The 17,053-nt window shown below is 43.2% G+C and overlaps 2 protein-coding genes across 3 annotated transcripts in view; both read right to left on the reverse strand.

Annotated features, from left to right (window-relative positions):
* PCYT1B (phosphate cytidylyltransferase 1B, choline) overlaps positions 1–17,053 on the reverse strand; it is a 92,751-nt gene that overhangs the window by 25,050 nt on the left and 50,648 nt on the right. For both annotated transcript variants that reach the window (XM_054581168.1, XM_054581167.1), the window contains exon 3: positions 8,339–8,455. In XM_054581168.1, the coding sequence (XP_054437143.1) occupies positions 8,339–8,455 (117 nt within the window). The remainder of the gene's footprint in view (positions 1–8,338; positions 8,456–17,053) is intronic.
* On the reverse strand, positions 14,841–16,475 carry LOC129076836 (cytokine-like nuclear factor N-PAC). Its single transcript, XM_054580995.1, has one exon. It carries the CDS (start codon positions 16,473–16,475, stop codon positions 14,841–14,843), a length of 1,635 nt encoding a protein of 544 aa, XP_054436970.1.

Genomic DNA, 17,053 nt, shown 5'->3' on the forward strand with positions numbered 1-17,053 from the left:
TTAATAGGTTTTTTTTTTAAAGTTCTATAAACCTTTAATCAATAAATGGATAAAGAATACCAAAAAGTCATTTAAAGCTTGTTTTTTAAAAAAATAATAGAAATAGGCAAGAAATATGCAAAAACAGGTTTAGTTTCAACAAATAGTAAAGGAACAATTAAAATAACATCATCGTCACAATCAGATTAATGAGCATTAAAAATATTGGTAATATCAAGTATTGGCAACTCAGAAAGTAACTGGGTATTCATAGAAGCTTTTTCTTCATCTTAAAGCAGTCCCTTTAGCATATTTTGCAGTGCTGGTTTGCTGGAGGTGTGTTCTTTTAGCCTTCTTTTGTCTGGGAAACTCATTTTGCCTTCCATTTTCATTGAGAGCCTTGCTGGGTAGAGCAGTCTTGGTTGCAGGCCTTTGCTTTTCATGACTTGGAATATTTTTTGCCAGTCCCTTCTGGCGTGTAGTGTTTCTGTTGAGAAGTCAGATGCTAGCCATATTGGGGCTCCCTTATATGTTACTACCTCTCTCTCCCTTGCTTGCTTTAGGATTCTCTGTTTGTCTTTGATATTTGCCATTTTATTGATAATGTATCTTGGCGTGGGCCTCATTGGGTTCCTCTTGAATGGGACCCTCTGTGCTTCCTGGACTTGTGTGACTTTTTCTCTCCTCCAATTAGGGAAGTTTTCCATCATGACTTTTTCAAACAGGTTCTCTATCCCTTCCTCATCTTCTTCTCTTTCTGGTATCCCTATTATATGGATATTATGATGTTTCAGGTTGTCCTGCATTTCTCTCAATGCCTCTTCATTCTTTTTGAGTCTTTTTTTTCTTGCTCTTTCTGGGAGCTTTTTTCTACCTTGTCCTCCAGCTCACTGATTCAGTCCTCAGCTTCATCAAGCCTGCTTTTGATTCCTTCTACTGTGTTCTTCAATTCAGAAATGGTATTCTTCATTTCCTCTTGTCTCTTATTGATTGTTTCTATGTCCTTTTTCATGCTGATATAGTTTGCAATAAGTTCATTGTAGTTTCCCTGTAGTTTTTTGTAATTCTCTCTAGGCTCATGAGTTCATTGAGCTTCCTTAGAACTGTTGTTGGAACTCAAAATCTGTTAGTTTACTTGCCTCTCTTTCATTTAATTCTCTTTCTGGGGATTCCTCCTTTCCCTTTGAGTGGGGCGTATGTCTTTGTCTTCCCATTATTTGTGAGACTCTTCTCTTTTGCTTCTGCTTCTTAAATTAATCAGTCTTGATTTCCTGACTTTGTGGTATGGACTTCTATAGTAGGAGTCCGCTGTTTTTACTTTCTGGATCTGCCTCTGATGATGTCAGATGTTGACCCTGTCCGACCTTAGGCAGTCTGTTCAAGACTTCCAGAAATCTACTGTTTGTGGCCGTCTCCTTCAGCTATTAATCTAGTCTCTCTGCACTCAGCAGGCTGCCTTAGACAGCTCAGGGCAGGGGGGAGTCCCTCCTGGGGGTGGGGTTATTAGGTCCTCTCACGCTGCTGCCCTATTGAGGACGAGTCCACACTGGGATCCCGCCGGCTACTCTCTCAGTTCTCTCCCCAAAGCCTCCATCCCCAGTCTCTCCTCAAGTGTTGCCAGACCTCTCTGTGCCCCCTTTCGCCAGGGATTTACTGTCTGTGGCTGCCACTCTGCACACAGCAGGCAACTAAGACAGCATGGGGCAGGGTGAAATCCTACTTGGGGGTGGGGCTATTAGGTCCTTTGACACAGGTGCTGCTCAGGGGGAGTGATCTGCCTGAGCAGGAAGGCTGCTGCTGCATGGCAGATGAGTCAGCCCTGAGATCCCGCCAGCTACTCTCTCAGTTCTCTCCCCAAAGCCTTTTTCCCCAGCCTCTCCTCAGGCGTCTCTAGCATTGTGGGTACAGTCTCTATTGACCAGTATCCCAGGAAGGGTCTTGCTGCGGAGGGTCAGACTGCCCTGACTGCTCCTTCAGAAGAGTTGTTTTTGTTTTTTTAAGGTATTAGGTACTGACAATACATTTATAAATTTTCAGTGTGTAAGATATGATTTTCAAACAAAAATGCGATCCTTTTCTTGGAACCAAGTCATGACTCACCTCCAGGACCAAATCTGGCCTCAGAGATAGTACAGCCACGGGTCACACCCAGGATCCTTGGAAAAGCTCCTGTTGCATCCCTGACACATTCCACATCCAAACCATCAGCAAAGCTACTCGCCCCGCCTTCCCTGTGCAGCTAGAAGCCGTGTTCTTCTTACTGCCTTCACTGCTCCCTTCCCGGCCCATTCACCATCTGTCTGTCCCATGGATCACTGCAGTGGCCTCCCGATTCTGGCCTTACACACCTCCTGTTCTCACCAGCCAGCATGGTCCCCCTTAGACCTCTTCCCTGGCTCAGGACTCGGGTCTCTTCCCATCTACCCCAAAGGAAAAACTAAACTCCTCCAGGGGCCTCCCAGCTCCTCCTACAAAATCCACACCTCCCCCCATTCCTCGCCTCTATGACTGCATCTTTTATTTTGTCCCAGCCTCTGGCTTCCTTCTTGTTTCCTGAAGCCACCAGAAACACCCTTCCACAGGTCAGGGTTTTGCATTTTCTGTTTCCCAAACCTGGAGCAGATGAGTTCCAAACATCCATAGAGCTCATTCCCTGTCCCCCCTCGAGTCTTCCCTGACTACCCTATTCTAAATTGCAGTCCTCCTGCCACCACTGGCAGTCCCCATTCCCTTGCATTGGACTTCTTGCCATGGCGCTTGTCTTCATATAATGGTCTTATTTAATTTTTTTAATGACTGGTGTTCCTCTACTAAAATAGAAGGTCCCTGGAGACAGGGGCTTTTGTCTATTTTATTTTCTGATGGCCCAAAGCAGGCTCTTAACAAACATTTGTTGAATGAATTAACAGTGGTTGATACGTATAGATGTTCAGTAAATGTTTACTATGATTTAAAGTAATAGATGTGTGTTTATCTGCAGGCATGTTTCAATATCATACATGCAAATAAGAGGCCAGTGTGTCTCTAGATATACACATGTATGCCTGTATATCTCCTATACATCCTTCCTGAGATGCTGTATAGTCATACAGAAAATACAATACAATACAATACAATATAGAAAACAGTGCATGGTGACTTACATTACTGAAACACCATCAACCACGTGGCTGGCTTGAAAACCTTGATGAGTATCAGAACCACCTAAGGAGCTTGTTAAATACAAAAATGACTGGGTCCCACTCCCCAAGATTTTGACTCAGTGGGTACTATGGTCTGAATGTGTCCCCCCAAAATCATATGTTGAAATCTTAATTCCCAAATGCAGTGCCATAAAAGATGGGCCCTTTGAATATACATAGTTCATCGGGGTGGATTAGTACCTTATAAAAGAGGCTCAAGAGAGCTCCCTGGAACCTTCCACCATGTAAGAAAACAGCAAGAAGGTGCCAGCTATGAATCAGGAAGAGGGCCCTCAGCAGAAGGAGACCATGTTAATGCCTTGATCTTGGGCTTCCCAGAACCGTGAGAAACAAGCTTCTTGTTAAGCTACCCGGTCTATGGCGTCTTGCTATAGCAGCCCCGATGGACTAAGACAGTGGGTCTGAAGTGGGACCCAGGCCGCTCTGTTTTTGACAAGCTTCGGGGAAGATTCTGACGCATGCAGCACTGAAAGCCCCAGAAGCATGTTCTGAATATCCTGAGTAAAGAGCCCAGCCTGTTTTGAATCACCCACCACGCCAGCTGTCGGGGAGGCAGGGAGTAAGGCCATAATGACTATGTTATGTATTGATTTACTGGCTGTGTTAGCTTTTGACTCTATAAACAGGAACCATTTATGGGCCAAGCTATACAATTTAAAAATTGATTTAGGGCTTTAAATGTTCTTTTAGGACTTTGCTAAAATACTACCTCAAGAATCATATTGAGCAGAAATGGATTTCAGATCCATCAATTTTCTACTTTAAACAACACAAAACTAGGACAGATTATATTCCACCCTCCTTTGAATCCTGCACCTGAGCAATTTGGTATAACTTCTAGATGACCGAGATAATGGCCTCCTGACAGAGCGCAGAGAAAACCAACATCCTGTTTATGCCAATACAGGGTCCTATTTTCATATCCCAGGAGTGACCTCAAGAAGCAGCTGAACATGCTGACCAGTTATTGTCTAAACATTAATTACACCCAGAGCAGCACTGTTGTTCTTGAGTCTTGGCAAGTGCACTCTGACAACCAGATGGAGAACTCTGAGCAATGGTGTTCCATGGATGAATTCACTGAGCTTTCTGGGAGCGCATGCTGCAGCTAGCCTATCCTGGCAGCTCCCTGTGCTCAAAATAAAGTATTACCAGTGCCCCTAGACTTATCGGGGGTGATCACTTTGTAAGTTATATCTATGTCTACTCAATACATTGTATACCTGAAACAAATATATTGTATGCAATTGAACCGTACTTGAAAATTTATAATTTTGGGGGGGGAAATTTAATTAAAAAATATTACCAGTATCCTCAGGAGAAAAAAATATATAGCATAGGGCTTGAACTTTGGATTTGGTTTGGGTTCTAATCCCAGCTCTGCTACTTGGGAAAGTTACTGAAACTCTCTAAGCCTCAGGTGTCTTTAAAACATGGCAAAGATTTCAGAATTAAATTTGATCATCAGTACAAGCAGAAAGCAGCACTCAGTACCGTTTATCTCTTATTAATAGTAGTAGAAATATAGGACCATTGATGGCAATACTCATTTGTGTTTTGGGCTCTGTCTTTTCCCTGTCCCCAACTCCAAGCAGGTTCCCGGCCCCTTACTACCAACTCCCCTACAGAAGCTGTGAAGGTCAAGTTGCTGGCAGACAGCTTGCTGTTCTGGTTACTGTTTCCCCTAAACCAGAGATCCTTGAGGAAATTCTGTTAGGAGGAAGGCACAGAGACAGAATTCCTCCAAACGAGGAAGAAGCCAAAGGTCTGAGGAGCCCAGAAGCAGCAGGTGCTAGCAGCAGAGCCTCTGGGGATGAGGGACATGCTCTCCTGAGCACTGGGGTTCCATGTGGGCACAGACCACAGGTACCTCACCTTGCACAGTGGACCTGCTCCCTTCTAGTAATTTTGTAGGCTCAGATGAGGAGGGCGATACCAAAATAGTGCTGGGCTGATGACTAGAAGGCCCTCTCCTATTTTGGTAAATATTTTGAAATTTTGTTTGACTCTGGGGAGCTGAAGTCAAACAAGAACTGAAACTGAATTTCCTACTAGTCCGGCAAAATGGAGTCTTAGAGGAATATTTAATTTCAATTAAAATACAATAGAGCATAAACCCTCATTTATGAAGTAATGTTTATGTCTACTGTAGTCAGAGTGATATTAGGTTTATTATTATTATTTCCCTTTCGTGAGGCAGAAATGGGTATTGGATGAGTCAAATACTTAAACAATTTTTTTAGGGGAAAAAAACCCTCTCTGACATAAATTTTAATTTCTTGTTTTTAAATGACTGCACTTTTAAATTAAAATGTAGAAAAAAGAGCTTTACAATGGGATAGTTTTAATTCACTAAAATAATACCAACAAGGTAGGCTTGCATAAAAGCATTTTCAAATTTTTCCTGGCTACATGCTTAAAAATTAGAAATGTGCCTTGGCCAGGTAGCTCAGTTTTTAGACCATTGTCCTGATATACCAAGGTTGTGAGTTCAATCTCCAGTCAGGGCACATACAAGAAACAACCAGTGAATGCATAAATAAGTAGAACAACAAATTGATGTTTCTCTCTCCCTGCCTTTCTCTCTAAAATCAATTTAAAATTTTGAAATTAGAAACGCAGGTATTATAGTGCAAAATCATGGCAGTTTGTAGTGTATGTTACTGCCTAAGGTTGAGAAGTAGATTGTAGCACTTCCAGTTATCACAGTTTCTGGTGTTTGAATCAGTTATTTCTGCCAAATACCAAGTATTTCAAGCAAGTATCTGCCCATGCACTTGCCCAGACAAGAGTGGTTTCATTGGCTAAGCCCTTGCCCCACCCAGGGGAACTGCTACAACAAACCTACCTGCAGATGTAAGGGGGCCCACAACTAATAGAGCAGGTTCTTTCAACTTACCATAAGTGTTTTATTTGCTAACTGCACACATATGATCAAGAGCCAGCCTTTCAACCAACAACACAGAGTATCTATTCATAAAGGGCTCCCTAACTGTCCTTACTATAGAATTGTCTGCCATTAAGTTAGTTTGTGATACTCAGGAAACAGTCTAAAGCAATGAATGGTCTTCAAACCAAGGTACACATACTCCTGAGGAAACACAAAGGCTTTTCAAGAGGTATCCAAGCACAGGGAGCTTTAAAGGGATTAATTTCCAGATCAACTTCCAAGGGTATGCTTTCCTAAAATTAAAGGGCTCAAAAAAGCCTCTATGTCCAAAACCATGTTTATCTACTTTACAAAAGAAAGGCACCATGCAAACCTTACTATGTGCATTGCAAGGGGAGGGGAGCTAAGACGTCAGGCCAAATCAAATGGAAACCTTGTTTAATAACTATTCAAAGCACCATGAACCTATAAGAACTTCCTGTTTTGCACACATTTCCGATACAGGTGAAGCTGGGTCTTAGAAACTAAATATGTTTACCTGGAGGATAGGCAAATTTTTGCCTAACAATTTTGCCTCTTTCTTCTCCTAACATTGTCAAAGGATAAGAATCTCGAGGGATACGCCTCAGGAATTCAAAGCAAAATGAGCACTGGAAAGAAATATTGAATACTGGAAATTACTTTTTAATGTAGTTAAGGGTAAGCATTTTTCCAGCTCACCTCAGTACTCATATTGAGTCTTGTAAAAAATGTATTGGGGTTAACATTGGTTAATAAAATTATATAGGTTTCAGGTGTGCAATTCTATAATGTGTCCTCGTTCTCTGAGGACATAGTCTGCTTTGTTCATGGCTTCATCCTCAGGGTACAGAAGAATGCCTGGCACATAGTAGGATTTCAATAAATAGTTGTTAAATGAAGGGATCATTCAGTGAATCAGTGAAACCACTGTGGCCTAATGATCTAGAGAGTTGCTAATATTAACTTACTGCTTTCTCCAACTTACAAGAGTGTATGGAAAGCTGCACGTTTACTTTGTCCTTACCTTTGGTGTGACAACTCAGAGCCATGGCTAGTGTTCCTGTTAAGTGTGGCCAACATCTAACCACCTCCAAATCTGAGTCACCAAAATGACCAAAGCCCAAATACTGCAGAGGTCTCCCCAGGGTCCCAGCAGCTTAGGACCAGACTCCGGGTGGTGGCGCTCACTCAAGAAATGTTTTCTGCTCAAGATAAAGGGAAATGAACAAGAGATGCGTTCTCTGCCTGCCTCAGGTTCTCTCTGCATGACTTGTCCAGGAACCAATGCCTTTACCATCTCTTCCTTCGGGAAAGAATTCCATTCAATGACCACATGATCACCATCCTCAGCAAAATCTGTAGATGGGTTCCTCTTAAACATTCAAAAAGTAGTTTTAAACTTGCAGAGAATAATGAAATACAAAAAAACCCCCACAAAACCCAGATACATAGTCTCTTATCAGCATCTTTATTTGCACAGTAGCGGTCTAAGAGTTGATGGTACCTGGTTCATGTAATGCCACAAAAACTGGTCATAGTGAAAGGATATGCTGCTTTCAGAAGCCACAGAGGTGAGATACAGGTCTCCCCACTCAGGTACTGTCCCTTTTACCCAAGTTGAACTCTGTAGGCCTTCTGGGGAAGGAACATTTCATTCCACCTATAACCTCCCTTCTCCCTGCACATGCTTATGAAGTCAGTCAGTCTCTTCACTGTGAACCAAGATTGCTTGGGTATATAAATCTCCATTTCTTTAACACACTGCATACATTCAACTAATTGGGGCTGTTGTGAGCCACTAATGTTAGCGCAGCATTATCCTAAGTGCTGTGGGTCACACAAAGGAAATAAACAATGACCTTGTTTACCCTTAATTATTCTGAACCCCTTTCAGCTCTCCAAGATTTGACACCGGAATAATATTGCTTTTCTCCTAACCCTCTAGAAAACTTTACAAACATAAATTGTATCAAGTCTCAAACACAAGAGGAAACGCATTAATGGAAACCACGAAGCAGTTACCCTCTGTCTGTCTGGGGATCAGTGAGGTATAAATCACATGATGTAATTTCCTCTATAGTTTTTTAAACATTTTAAATTTCATGCAGTGAACATGAGAGTCAATATGGGATAAATTGGGAGTGTTAACCATGTGAGATTTTAATGAGGAGACTCTGAAAGGGATTCCTTTCAGGAAGCACATTATAAAGGAGTTTTCTAGACAAAGAGAAAATGTACTTCTTACCTCCTACCAACAAGTAGCTGTTGGGAAACAGTGTTTTTGCTTGCATAAGGGCTCTTGCATGGCCTGAGTGAAAGAGGTCAAATATTCCATCTGCATATACTCTGACAGGCCTGTCAACTGTGGGAGAAAGAAAACATCATAAACAGAATTGCAGAGGAAGAAATCCCCATTGACTGATTCTTCCATTGGTATAGCACCAGAGGAAAGCTTACCTGGATAGAACACAAGGTCAGGTACCGTCAATTTCCTGTTAGTGCAGGAAATTAATTTTACAAAGAGGTTCTTCTGAGGACATCAAAACAGAGTAAAAACGTAACAAAATTAAGACTGGCTTGCACTAAGAACACATATTTTTAGTTAACAGGAAAGACAAACATAGAGCACTGGGGGGTTCTCTTGACCCACAGCAGAGTCTCGGGTGTCAGAGCAGGCAACGGTTCAAGACAGACCAAGCATAACCAAAGGGTTGGTGGAGTCAGTGCTGTGGGAATATCAAGGCAGGAGTAACTGAGGAGCTCAATGAAAAGGACAAATGACTTTATCCTTGAGTCTGGCAGTCCTGAAGGAAGACCTCTGAGTCCTGTTGCCCAAGACAGAGTGGTGTAGGAGCTGCTCATACTGCTCAAAGAGACCCTGTTACATACGCCTTTATTCCCAGCTCCAAGTCACAGTGGTAGCCTGAAATCAGCCTTGGTATGAATATTTACACCACAGAAACTGGCAAGTGCTACAAATCAGGGCTTATGTCCCCCTGGAGGGCTGACTGTTATACATTTACCAGCATACCACTGCATAAGGATCACTCCCTAACCTCTTCGGTATCATGAGAGGTGGGGGAGGGAAAACCATGTCCCCAAAGAGAGGAGGACAAAAGTTACATGTGGTGGGGTGGAGCTCAGGGTTGGAGGCAAGCAACCAATACTGCAGTCCTTCCTAAGGAGAAAGGTCAGGAGCAGATGCTCCCACAATGGCATACGGAGCTCTGTGAACTGCTTTTCCATGAAGAAAAGGGACACACTTCACCACAGCCCTCTGGAAGCCAAGAGGCTGCACTAGAAAATGCAGGATGACACTTTTGCTGAGCCAGCCCAAAGACCCATGCCCTCAAATTACAGGGAGACACTGGGGGACATAGAGGGTGGGTGGCAAGTTTTACAGCATTCTAGACTCTCGCCAAAGGAGCTACAAAGCGAAAAGATGGCAAAGCACAAGCTACACGTGGCAAACTGAACATACACACACATCTCTACTTCCTCCTAAATACTACAAGAATTACAGAGAAAAATATTAAAAAGGTATAAGAAATAAAAAAGGCAATGAAAGTGGATGAGAGATGTCCACAACATTTTTGGCAAGTTGATTGTCAAATGCTGAGTGTCTACAGGGAGCAAGACTGCGGGCTGGGGCAGGTAGGGAAAGGGGCTGTTGGTTTTATTTTTTTTATAAGCTTAAGAGTCTTAACTGATTTTTAAAACTATATGCATGTATTACGTTGACACTACAAAATAAAATTTAAAAAAGAAATCAATACAAACTTCAGTTGCGTGATCTTTAAGACTTAGATTTAAAATTGTGATTATTTCTTGATGTAGTGCCACCTTATTACTTTGGAATATAAATTAAATGTTACATTAATAGATTCAGATGGTAGAATGTTTCTAATAAATTAAATTTTTCTCATGAAAAAACTTGAGGCTTTATGTCAGATAGGGGATTGCAATTATTTCCAATTATACACCATTTTGAACAAACAGTTGCCTTCACAGGATTATCCTGTATTCTAAATAAAGCACAGTAAATAGGAAATGCTTTGAAATAACAAACTGCCTAATGAGGGATCCTTGGTTTCAATGCTCTTATTCAATTTGAATTCAATTGAGGAAAATTTGTTTTAAGTTATAAACCCCCAGGAGAAGCAGATGGCAGTTTTACAGAACTTTTTCTTATTGATTCAGAGGTGATCAAGATAAATGGATTCAAGAAGCAGGGAGGAAAGAAAAGTAAAGAAAGATGACATAATTATTGAGAAAAAGGCCATTTAGCACACATCTTTTAAGAGTATTTGTGGAACTGATTTTGCAATAAGCCCACTTTTACAACTGTAATGTGTCAGCAACTTCCAGATTGGGAAACTCTGCAGGACCAAAGGAAAGGAAAAATTTAAAAAAAAGAAGGAAAAGGAACTCTGCCTCTTCAACCAATAAACTTCAAGGAAAAATAAGAGGAAGAGAAATGGAGGGGAGACCTGCAGATTTTTCATATACTTAAAAGACATGTAAACATATTGTAATGTATAAACATTATTTGGATTTGGGTTCAAACAATTAATAAAGAATGATTTAACTAGGAATTGTTAACACTGAATGTGTGTGATATTAAAGAATTACTGGTAATTTTTTAGGTTAGATAATGGTCTAGTGATAATGCTTTAAAAAGTTACAGTCCTATGTCAGTACTCGTTGGTTTCAGAACTCGTCAAACCCTGTACTTCTCACATTTTGACAAGAAAAAAGTGTTTCAGCACTCAGCGCCTGCTCAGGACTCATAGGTTTCAGCACTTGTCACGAGTTCTGGAACAAATTAATGACGAATACCGAGGGACCACTGTATTTTATATACAGGCACACAAATATACAGATGAAATGACATGACTGACCATGGTTTGGTGGCTGTTAGGTACGGGTGACAGACTCACGAGGTTTATCACATTGTTTTTGTGTATGTTTGAAATTCTCCATAGTAAAATTTTTAATAGAATGTGGCTTTTTTTAGTTTGTACGTTCGTCTTAACCTTTTGTTTGAGGTTTCTCTGGACATCCTTTAAGGCATCTGGGGACTCTCCAGAGCATCTGTCTTAGGGAGCACTGGCTTGTGGAGCTGGGGCTTGATAATTATCACAAGTAGGAGCACAGAGACTCCATGGCCACAGTTTAGACACCTTAAGGTGGCTCCCAATAATCTCTGCCCCCTACTGTTCACACCTTTGTGTGACCCCCTCCCTTTGAAGTGTGAGTGGGACCTGTGACTTGCTTCTCAAGAGCAGGCTGTGGCAAAGATGATAGATGGCATGCCCATGATTATGTCACAGTATTTAAGACTTCATATCACTAGCAGACTCACTCTCCCTTGGTGGCTTTGAAGAAGCAAGCTGCCACGTTGTGAAAGGGCCTCTAGAGAGGGCCACATGGCAAGGAACTGCAGGTTCCTCCAGGAGCTGAGGGTAACCTCTGCCTGAAAACCAGCAAGCAGCTAGATCCTTGGTCTCCCCAGTTGCAAGAAAATAAATTCTTCCAACAACCTGAGTGAGCTCAAAAGTAGACCTATCACCAGTCAAGCCTCCAGATAAGAACTGCGCACTGGGTGACACCTTGAATACAGCCTTGTGAGACCCTGAGCAGAGGCCTCAGCTAAGCCAGGCTTGTACTCCCAAGCCATAGAAATTATGACGTAACAAATGCGTATTGTTTTATTTTTTATTTTTACCAAGAAACGTTTTATTCTGCTTGCAGTAGCCTTTTGTTAATTGTACAAAATCATGCTTTGTTTTTGCCATTTAAACATTATCACACAATCCTATTCTGAAAGACACGTTCATGAAAAACAAAGCAAAAATAAAAATTCACAACCTTAGTGACCTAGATATGTCATTTAAAGGGAAAAAAAAGTAACAACCTTAGTTACCTAGAAGATGTATCATTTAAAGGAAAAAAAAATGTCATTTAAAGCAAAAAAAAAAAAAGGGGGCTTTCTCGCAAACTTTTTCACATGTCACATTTTCTCCTTCAATAGGAAGGATTTCTCTTTTTTTGAAAATTTTTGTATTTTAATATGTATAACCTTTTTAATATTAACGATATCTATTTGGAAATGTAATAACCTCTTCAACAACTAATAGATTAAGCAGATAAAAAATAGTAAGCACACAGAAGATTTAAAAAGCATGGTGATTATTAACCAACCTGACAACTTGATCTAGGCTACATTTATAGAACATTACAAACAAATGTTATAGAATACAGTCTTTACAAATGCACATGGAACATTTATCAAAATACACTGTAAACTAGCCATTTAATGCTCAAAATTTCAAACAACTGAAATTATGGAGTATATGCTCTAATTCAAGGAAATTAAAATAGAAATCAACAACAGAAAGATAACAAATTCCCAAATGTTTAGAAGAAAGACACTTCTAAAAATCCCATGCATCAAAGAAGAATCAGAGTGGAAATCATAAAATATTTCGGGTAACCCAAAGTACCTGTAAGATTAAATCTATTAGAATATTTGTGTTGTATACCTTAAAACTTACTAGGATTTTTCATTCTTCTGCTTCAGTGTTTTTTAAAATCAATGTTTTGAGATGTCATCTACTCTCAAGGACTCTCAAATCAAAAGGGAAGTATCTCAAAGCAAAGGTGAAATAGCTTAAACAGAAATATTATCCATGAAAGGAACTTTACAGAATTATCAACAATATTAAGACAACATTGAGCCCTGGCCAGGTAGCTCAGTTGGTTAGAGCATCATCCTGATATACCAAGGTTGTGGGTTTGATCCCTGGTCAGAGCACATTACAAGAATCAACCAATGAATGCATAAATAAGTGGAACAACAAAATGATGTTTCTCTCTAAAATCAATCAATAAGTGTTTCTTAAAAAGAAAAACAAACACTTAAAAAAAACAACACTGAGTAACCACTTTCATTACAGTATCTGCTCCCACTCCTACCCCTAGTGTCCAGCTAGGACTGTAACAGGCTTTATGTTCAGACAGAAAAGAACTCAAAATCCAAGGGAAATCAACTGTGCCAAAACCCCACAGGCATCGTCCCTGCCCTCACCCCATGTCTTCTGAGATCCCATAACCTGTGTTCTGATGAGTAGAAAAGGGCCAAGGTCATAAGGGGGAGGGACCCACAGTAGTGTGGCCACCTCATTTTACGTATATAATTAAATAGTCACTATCTTTATCCTCACCCTAGGATATGCTTATCAATTTTACAGGGAGGGTGAGAGAGGAGAGAAACATCAATCGATTGCAACTCACACCCCAAATGGGGACCAAACCTGCAACCCAGACATGTGCCCTGACTAGGAATCAAACCCATGCCAGGGCTATTATATATATTCATTATAAATGCTGACCTTCTGTAAAGTGTCTCTCATGCAAAGGAAGACAATATTGACATTCTTTAGGTGACTTCTCCTTATTCTTATGCCACATTCCACCCCCTGCTGGTCCCCTATCTAAAGAGAAATACTAGGTACTCAAGGATGTCTTAGATCCACCTCTGAGGGTTAGTTAGTTGAGGGTCAGTCAGGCCCAGTTTTCCTTTCCCCTCCTGATAGGCCCCCAGGGCCCTGGAAGCACCACAGACCAAGCAGTGAAAACATTCGTTCCCGTTTCAAGAGCTGAACTTAAGAAACGGTCATTGTAGGTCAGGCTGGGTCTGGGTCAAAGGGATAGACAGGAAGAAATACTGTCTCCAAGGGAGGAAAAGGGAGAATAGAGGTAGGCAGGCACTCAGAGGACTTGTACAGAGGCAGGCTGGAAAAGGTGGAACCCCTGTGAGGTGACCGGGGTCAGAGCTGCTCTTCAGAACCAGGTGAAGAGCCTGAGGCACAATGGAAACAGGAAGGATCTCCTCACTTCTCACTGGTGGCCCTTAGGCCCCCTTCTCAAGGCCTGGAATGCAAACGTAAATACCAGAACAGCCTGTTAAGGCGTAAGCGCTCCCTGTACCAAAGCAAAAAAAGTCTGAACCCAGTCCAGGGCTCCGCAGAGATGGCGACTTCCAGGGCGGGTGTTGAAGAGCAGGCTTCTGGGAGGCTCACCTACAGGCTGACTGTTTGCTGCTGTCACCGCAAAGTCATAGAGTCCTGTCTTTGCTCACCTTTGCCCATCTCTTTTCAGTTCACAAAGGCATTTCTGGAGAGTTGGTTGCACGCTGGTAGCTTAAACATGCTAGTCCTCATCAGCTGGTCACCTGAGGCTGCGGGGCCCACAGGATCCTCTGTTTAGTCTGTGCTGGTTCATTTTGGCCCAGGGCCCCTCTCTGCAAGCAGTTCAGTGGAGAAGGTGGCCCACAGCTGCTTTGTTCGGAGGGAAGCAGTGGGAAGGCTTCCAGTTCTCACTGCTGATTGTAGTTCCTCGACTGGAAGGAGTCTGAGATAAGGCAAGCTTGGAAGAAGGGGCGAAACAGCCAGGAAGCAGTTTCTGGGCAGCTTCTATCCTGGAGTAAGAGCATGTGTGTGCGTGTGTGTGTGTGTGTGAGAACACACACCCACTTGTGCTTTGCCACAGGCCAGCCTGCTGGCAACTCCTCCCCCTCCTAGGACCTTCAGGGGAGGAATAAGGCTATGTGCCATATTGATGACAAGTCTCAAACTGCATAAAAGGAGATGAAGACAAGTAAACTGGTCCAGAGAAAAGTCCCAGGACCCCCCAACCCCATGTGAGGAAGAGGAGGTCAGAGGGGAAACTGAGGGAGAAGGAGCTTAGCGTATGTAGGCCTGGTATAGGGCAGACATACCGTTGTCAGACTGGTTCAGGTCCTTGGCTCTTTTGTATACCTCATTGGCTGCAGCTGCCATTGGAGTTGGATGGTTGATGGCATTGCCCAGTGCAATGGCTGAGTGAAGATTCTTCTGAATGTATTTCAGGCAGAAATCAGGCTTAAAGTTTCCTTGAAGAGTATTTTGGCACTTTGGGTCTAAGAAGATGCTGGCCAATTTTCCTTGATTGAGGATATCCAGGAATGTCTGTGGAGACTGACCTGTCACTTGAGCCAAGGTCAGCCCCTCAGCGATGGTGGCCATGAAGCTCCCCTGGACCATGTTCATAATCAGCATCATCTTGGCTGCATTGCCAACTTCACCTAGAAAGAAGGCGTTCCCCATTGCCTGGAAGCAGCTGCTGCAGTCCTCATATAAGGCCCTGTCTCCGGCTGCTAAGATCACCAGCATCTCATTATTAGGCAGCTGACGGTTGCCCGAGACCGCTGCTTCCAGAAAGCGGCCTCCCCTGGACATGATCACCTGAGCCAGCTCGGCGGCTGTGTCAGCATCCACTGTTGACATGTCCACGTAGCACTTACCGGGGCAGATCCCTTGCAGCACACCACCGGGGCGCAGCACCAGATCCTTGGCTGCCTCTGGATCTGCCGTGCAGGCAAAGGTGATGTCACAAGCTGAAACAACTTCAGCGGGGGTTCTTCCTAGGCAAGCCCCCTCTTCCTCTGTAGTCGGGTTCCAGACAGTAACCGTGTGACCTGTTTTTAGCAAGTTGGAGACCATGCTTCTTCCCATGAGGCTCGGGCCCAAAAACCCTATCTTTTTGTCGGTGGGCGTGATGTTGCCATTCATGATCGTGCTGTCTGCTGCCTGGATGGAGACGGACCCAATCTTCTCTTCACGTATTTTCAGCATCTTTGGGATTCCCTGGTAGCAGAGGGCCGGCTTCTCGGCTTGGCTGAGCGAGAAGTGACGGAAGTGGAGGTCTGTGTGTTTATCAGGCTCACTGCTCACAGTCTGCTGCCCATTAAATGCGGCCATGCGTCTAGCCATCGTCTCCTTCATGGTACTAGACTCAGGAATGGCAACGTTCTTCTTTGGGGGCCGCCCACGCTTCTGGGGACGCGGCCGTCGCGCTCTTTTCAGAGGAGACTTGGAGCCTCTCTCTGAAGATCCTGAAGACACCGTCTTCTTTCCTTCCCCCACGTTCTTCAGCACGCTTTCAAACAAGCTAAGCTTGCGCTTCTTCCCACACAAGCCGGGCCTACTTCTCTCCCCACTGGAGCTGCGCCGATTCTTGCCACCAGCAGAACGCTGGGCTGCTGCCTGGTTTTCCTCTACGGCTGTTCTGATGAACTCTTCCACATCATCCACAGCTCGCCGGAACAGCTTTCCCTTGTAAATCTTTATTATTTCCTCCTTATGCGCGTGATATGGCTTTAGCTGCCCCACTTCCATCCACGCGTGATCCTCCATTCCAAAAAACTTCACGAAGAAGCATTTCTTTCCACGTGGTTTCCGCAAACACTTGGGCGGATTAATAATCTTTGCCGGCCAAGGAGGATACGGGCCGAGTTTCCCCCACACCAAATCGCCGAGCCGCAGACCCACAGGTGCCATTTTACTACCTTCGTCAACGACGACGGCCACAACAGCGATGAGCGAGTCTCGTGCGACACCTCAGGTCACCCGGCACCACCTAGTTGAGTGCGCTGGGCCACGTGACCGGGGCCGGCTCTTGGGAAGGGGTTCCGCTCACGGGGCAGGGGTTCCGCTCACGGGACCGGGGTCAGCTCCCCGGAAGGGGGTCGGCTCACGGGAAGTGGGGGTGGCTCGCCGGAAGGGAGGCGGCTCACGGGGAAGGGGGTCGGCTCAACTGCACTGTTTTACGCCGCTAGGTCTGTGGCAACATGTTATACACCATAGAAAATGAATACAATGGCATTATACTCTTTCTGTCCACAGATTATAAAATTTCTAAAGCAATTCAAGTAAATTCCTCTTTATCCTGAATGATTATAATAAGTATATTAGATAAGTATGATCTGGTAAAATATATGTCTATACTGATAACTGTGCTTTAAATAACTTAAACATAACATATTGGGCATAACACCAAAATAATGCTGAGTATTTGCTTGAGGAACATGGATACAAATAATGGTACAGTGCTGTGGGGAAAATCTGATTGTTTTAAC

This window comes from Pteronotus mesoamericanus, unplaced genomic scaffold (genome assembly GCF_021234165.1).
Source record: "Pteronotus mesoamericanus isolate MK-2021 breed Mesoamerican mustached bat unplaced genomic scaffold, CSHL_Meso_final contig_65, whole genome shotgun sequence".
Classification (NCBI taxonomy): Eukaryota; Metazoa; Chordata; class Mammalia; order Chiroptera; family Mormoopidae; genus Pteronotus; species Pteronotus mesoamericanus.

What these genes read in the sequence shown, in the direction of transcription:
- LOC129076836 (XM_054580995.1), bottom strand. Translation starts at nt 16,475, where the DNA reads ATGGCACCTGTGGGTCTGCGGCTCGGCGATTTGGTGTGGGGGAAACTC.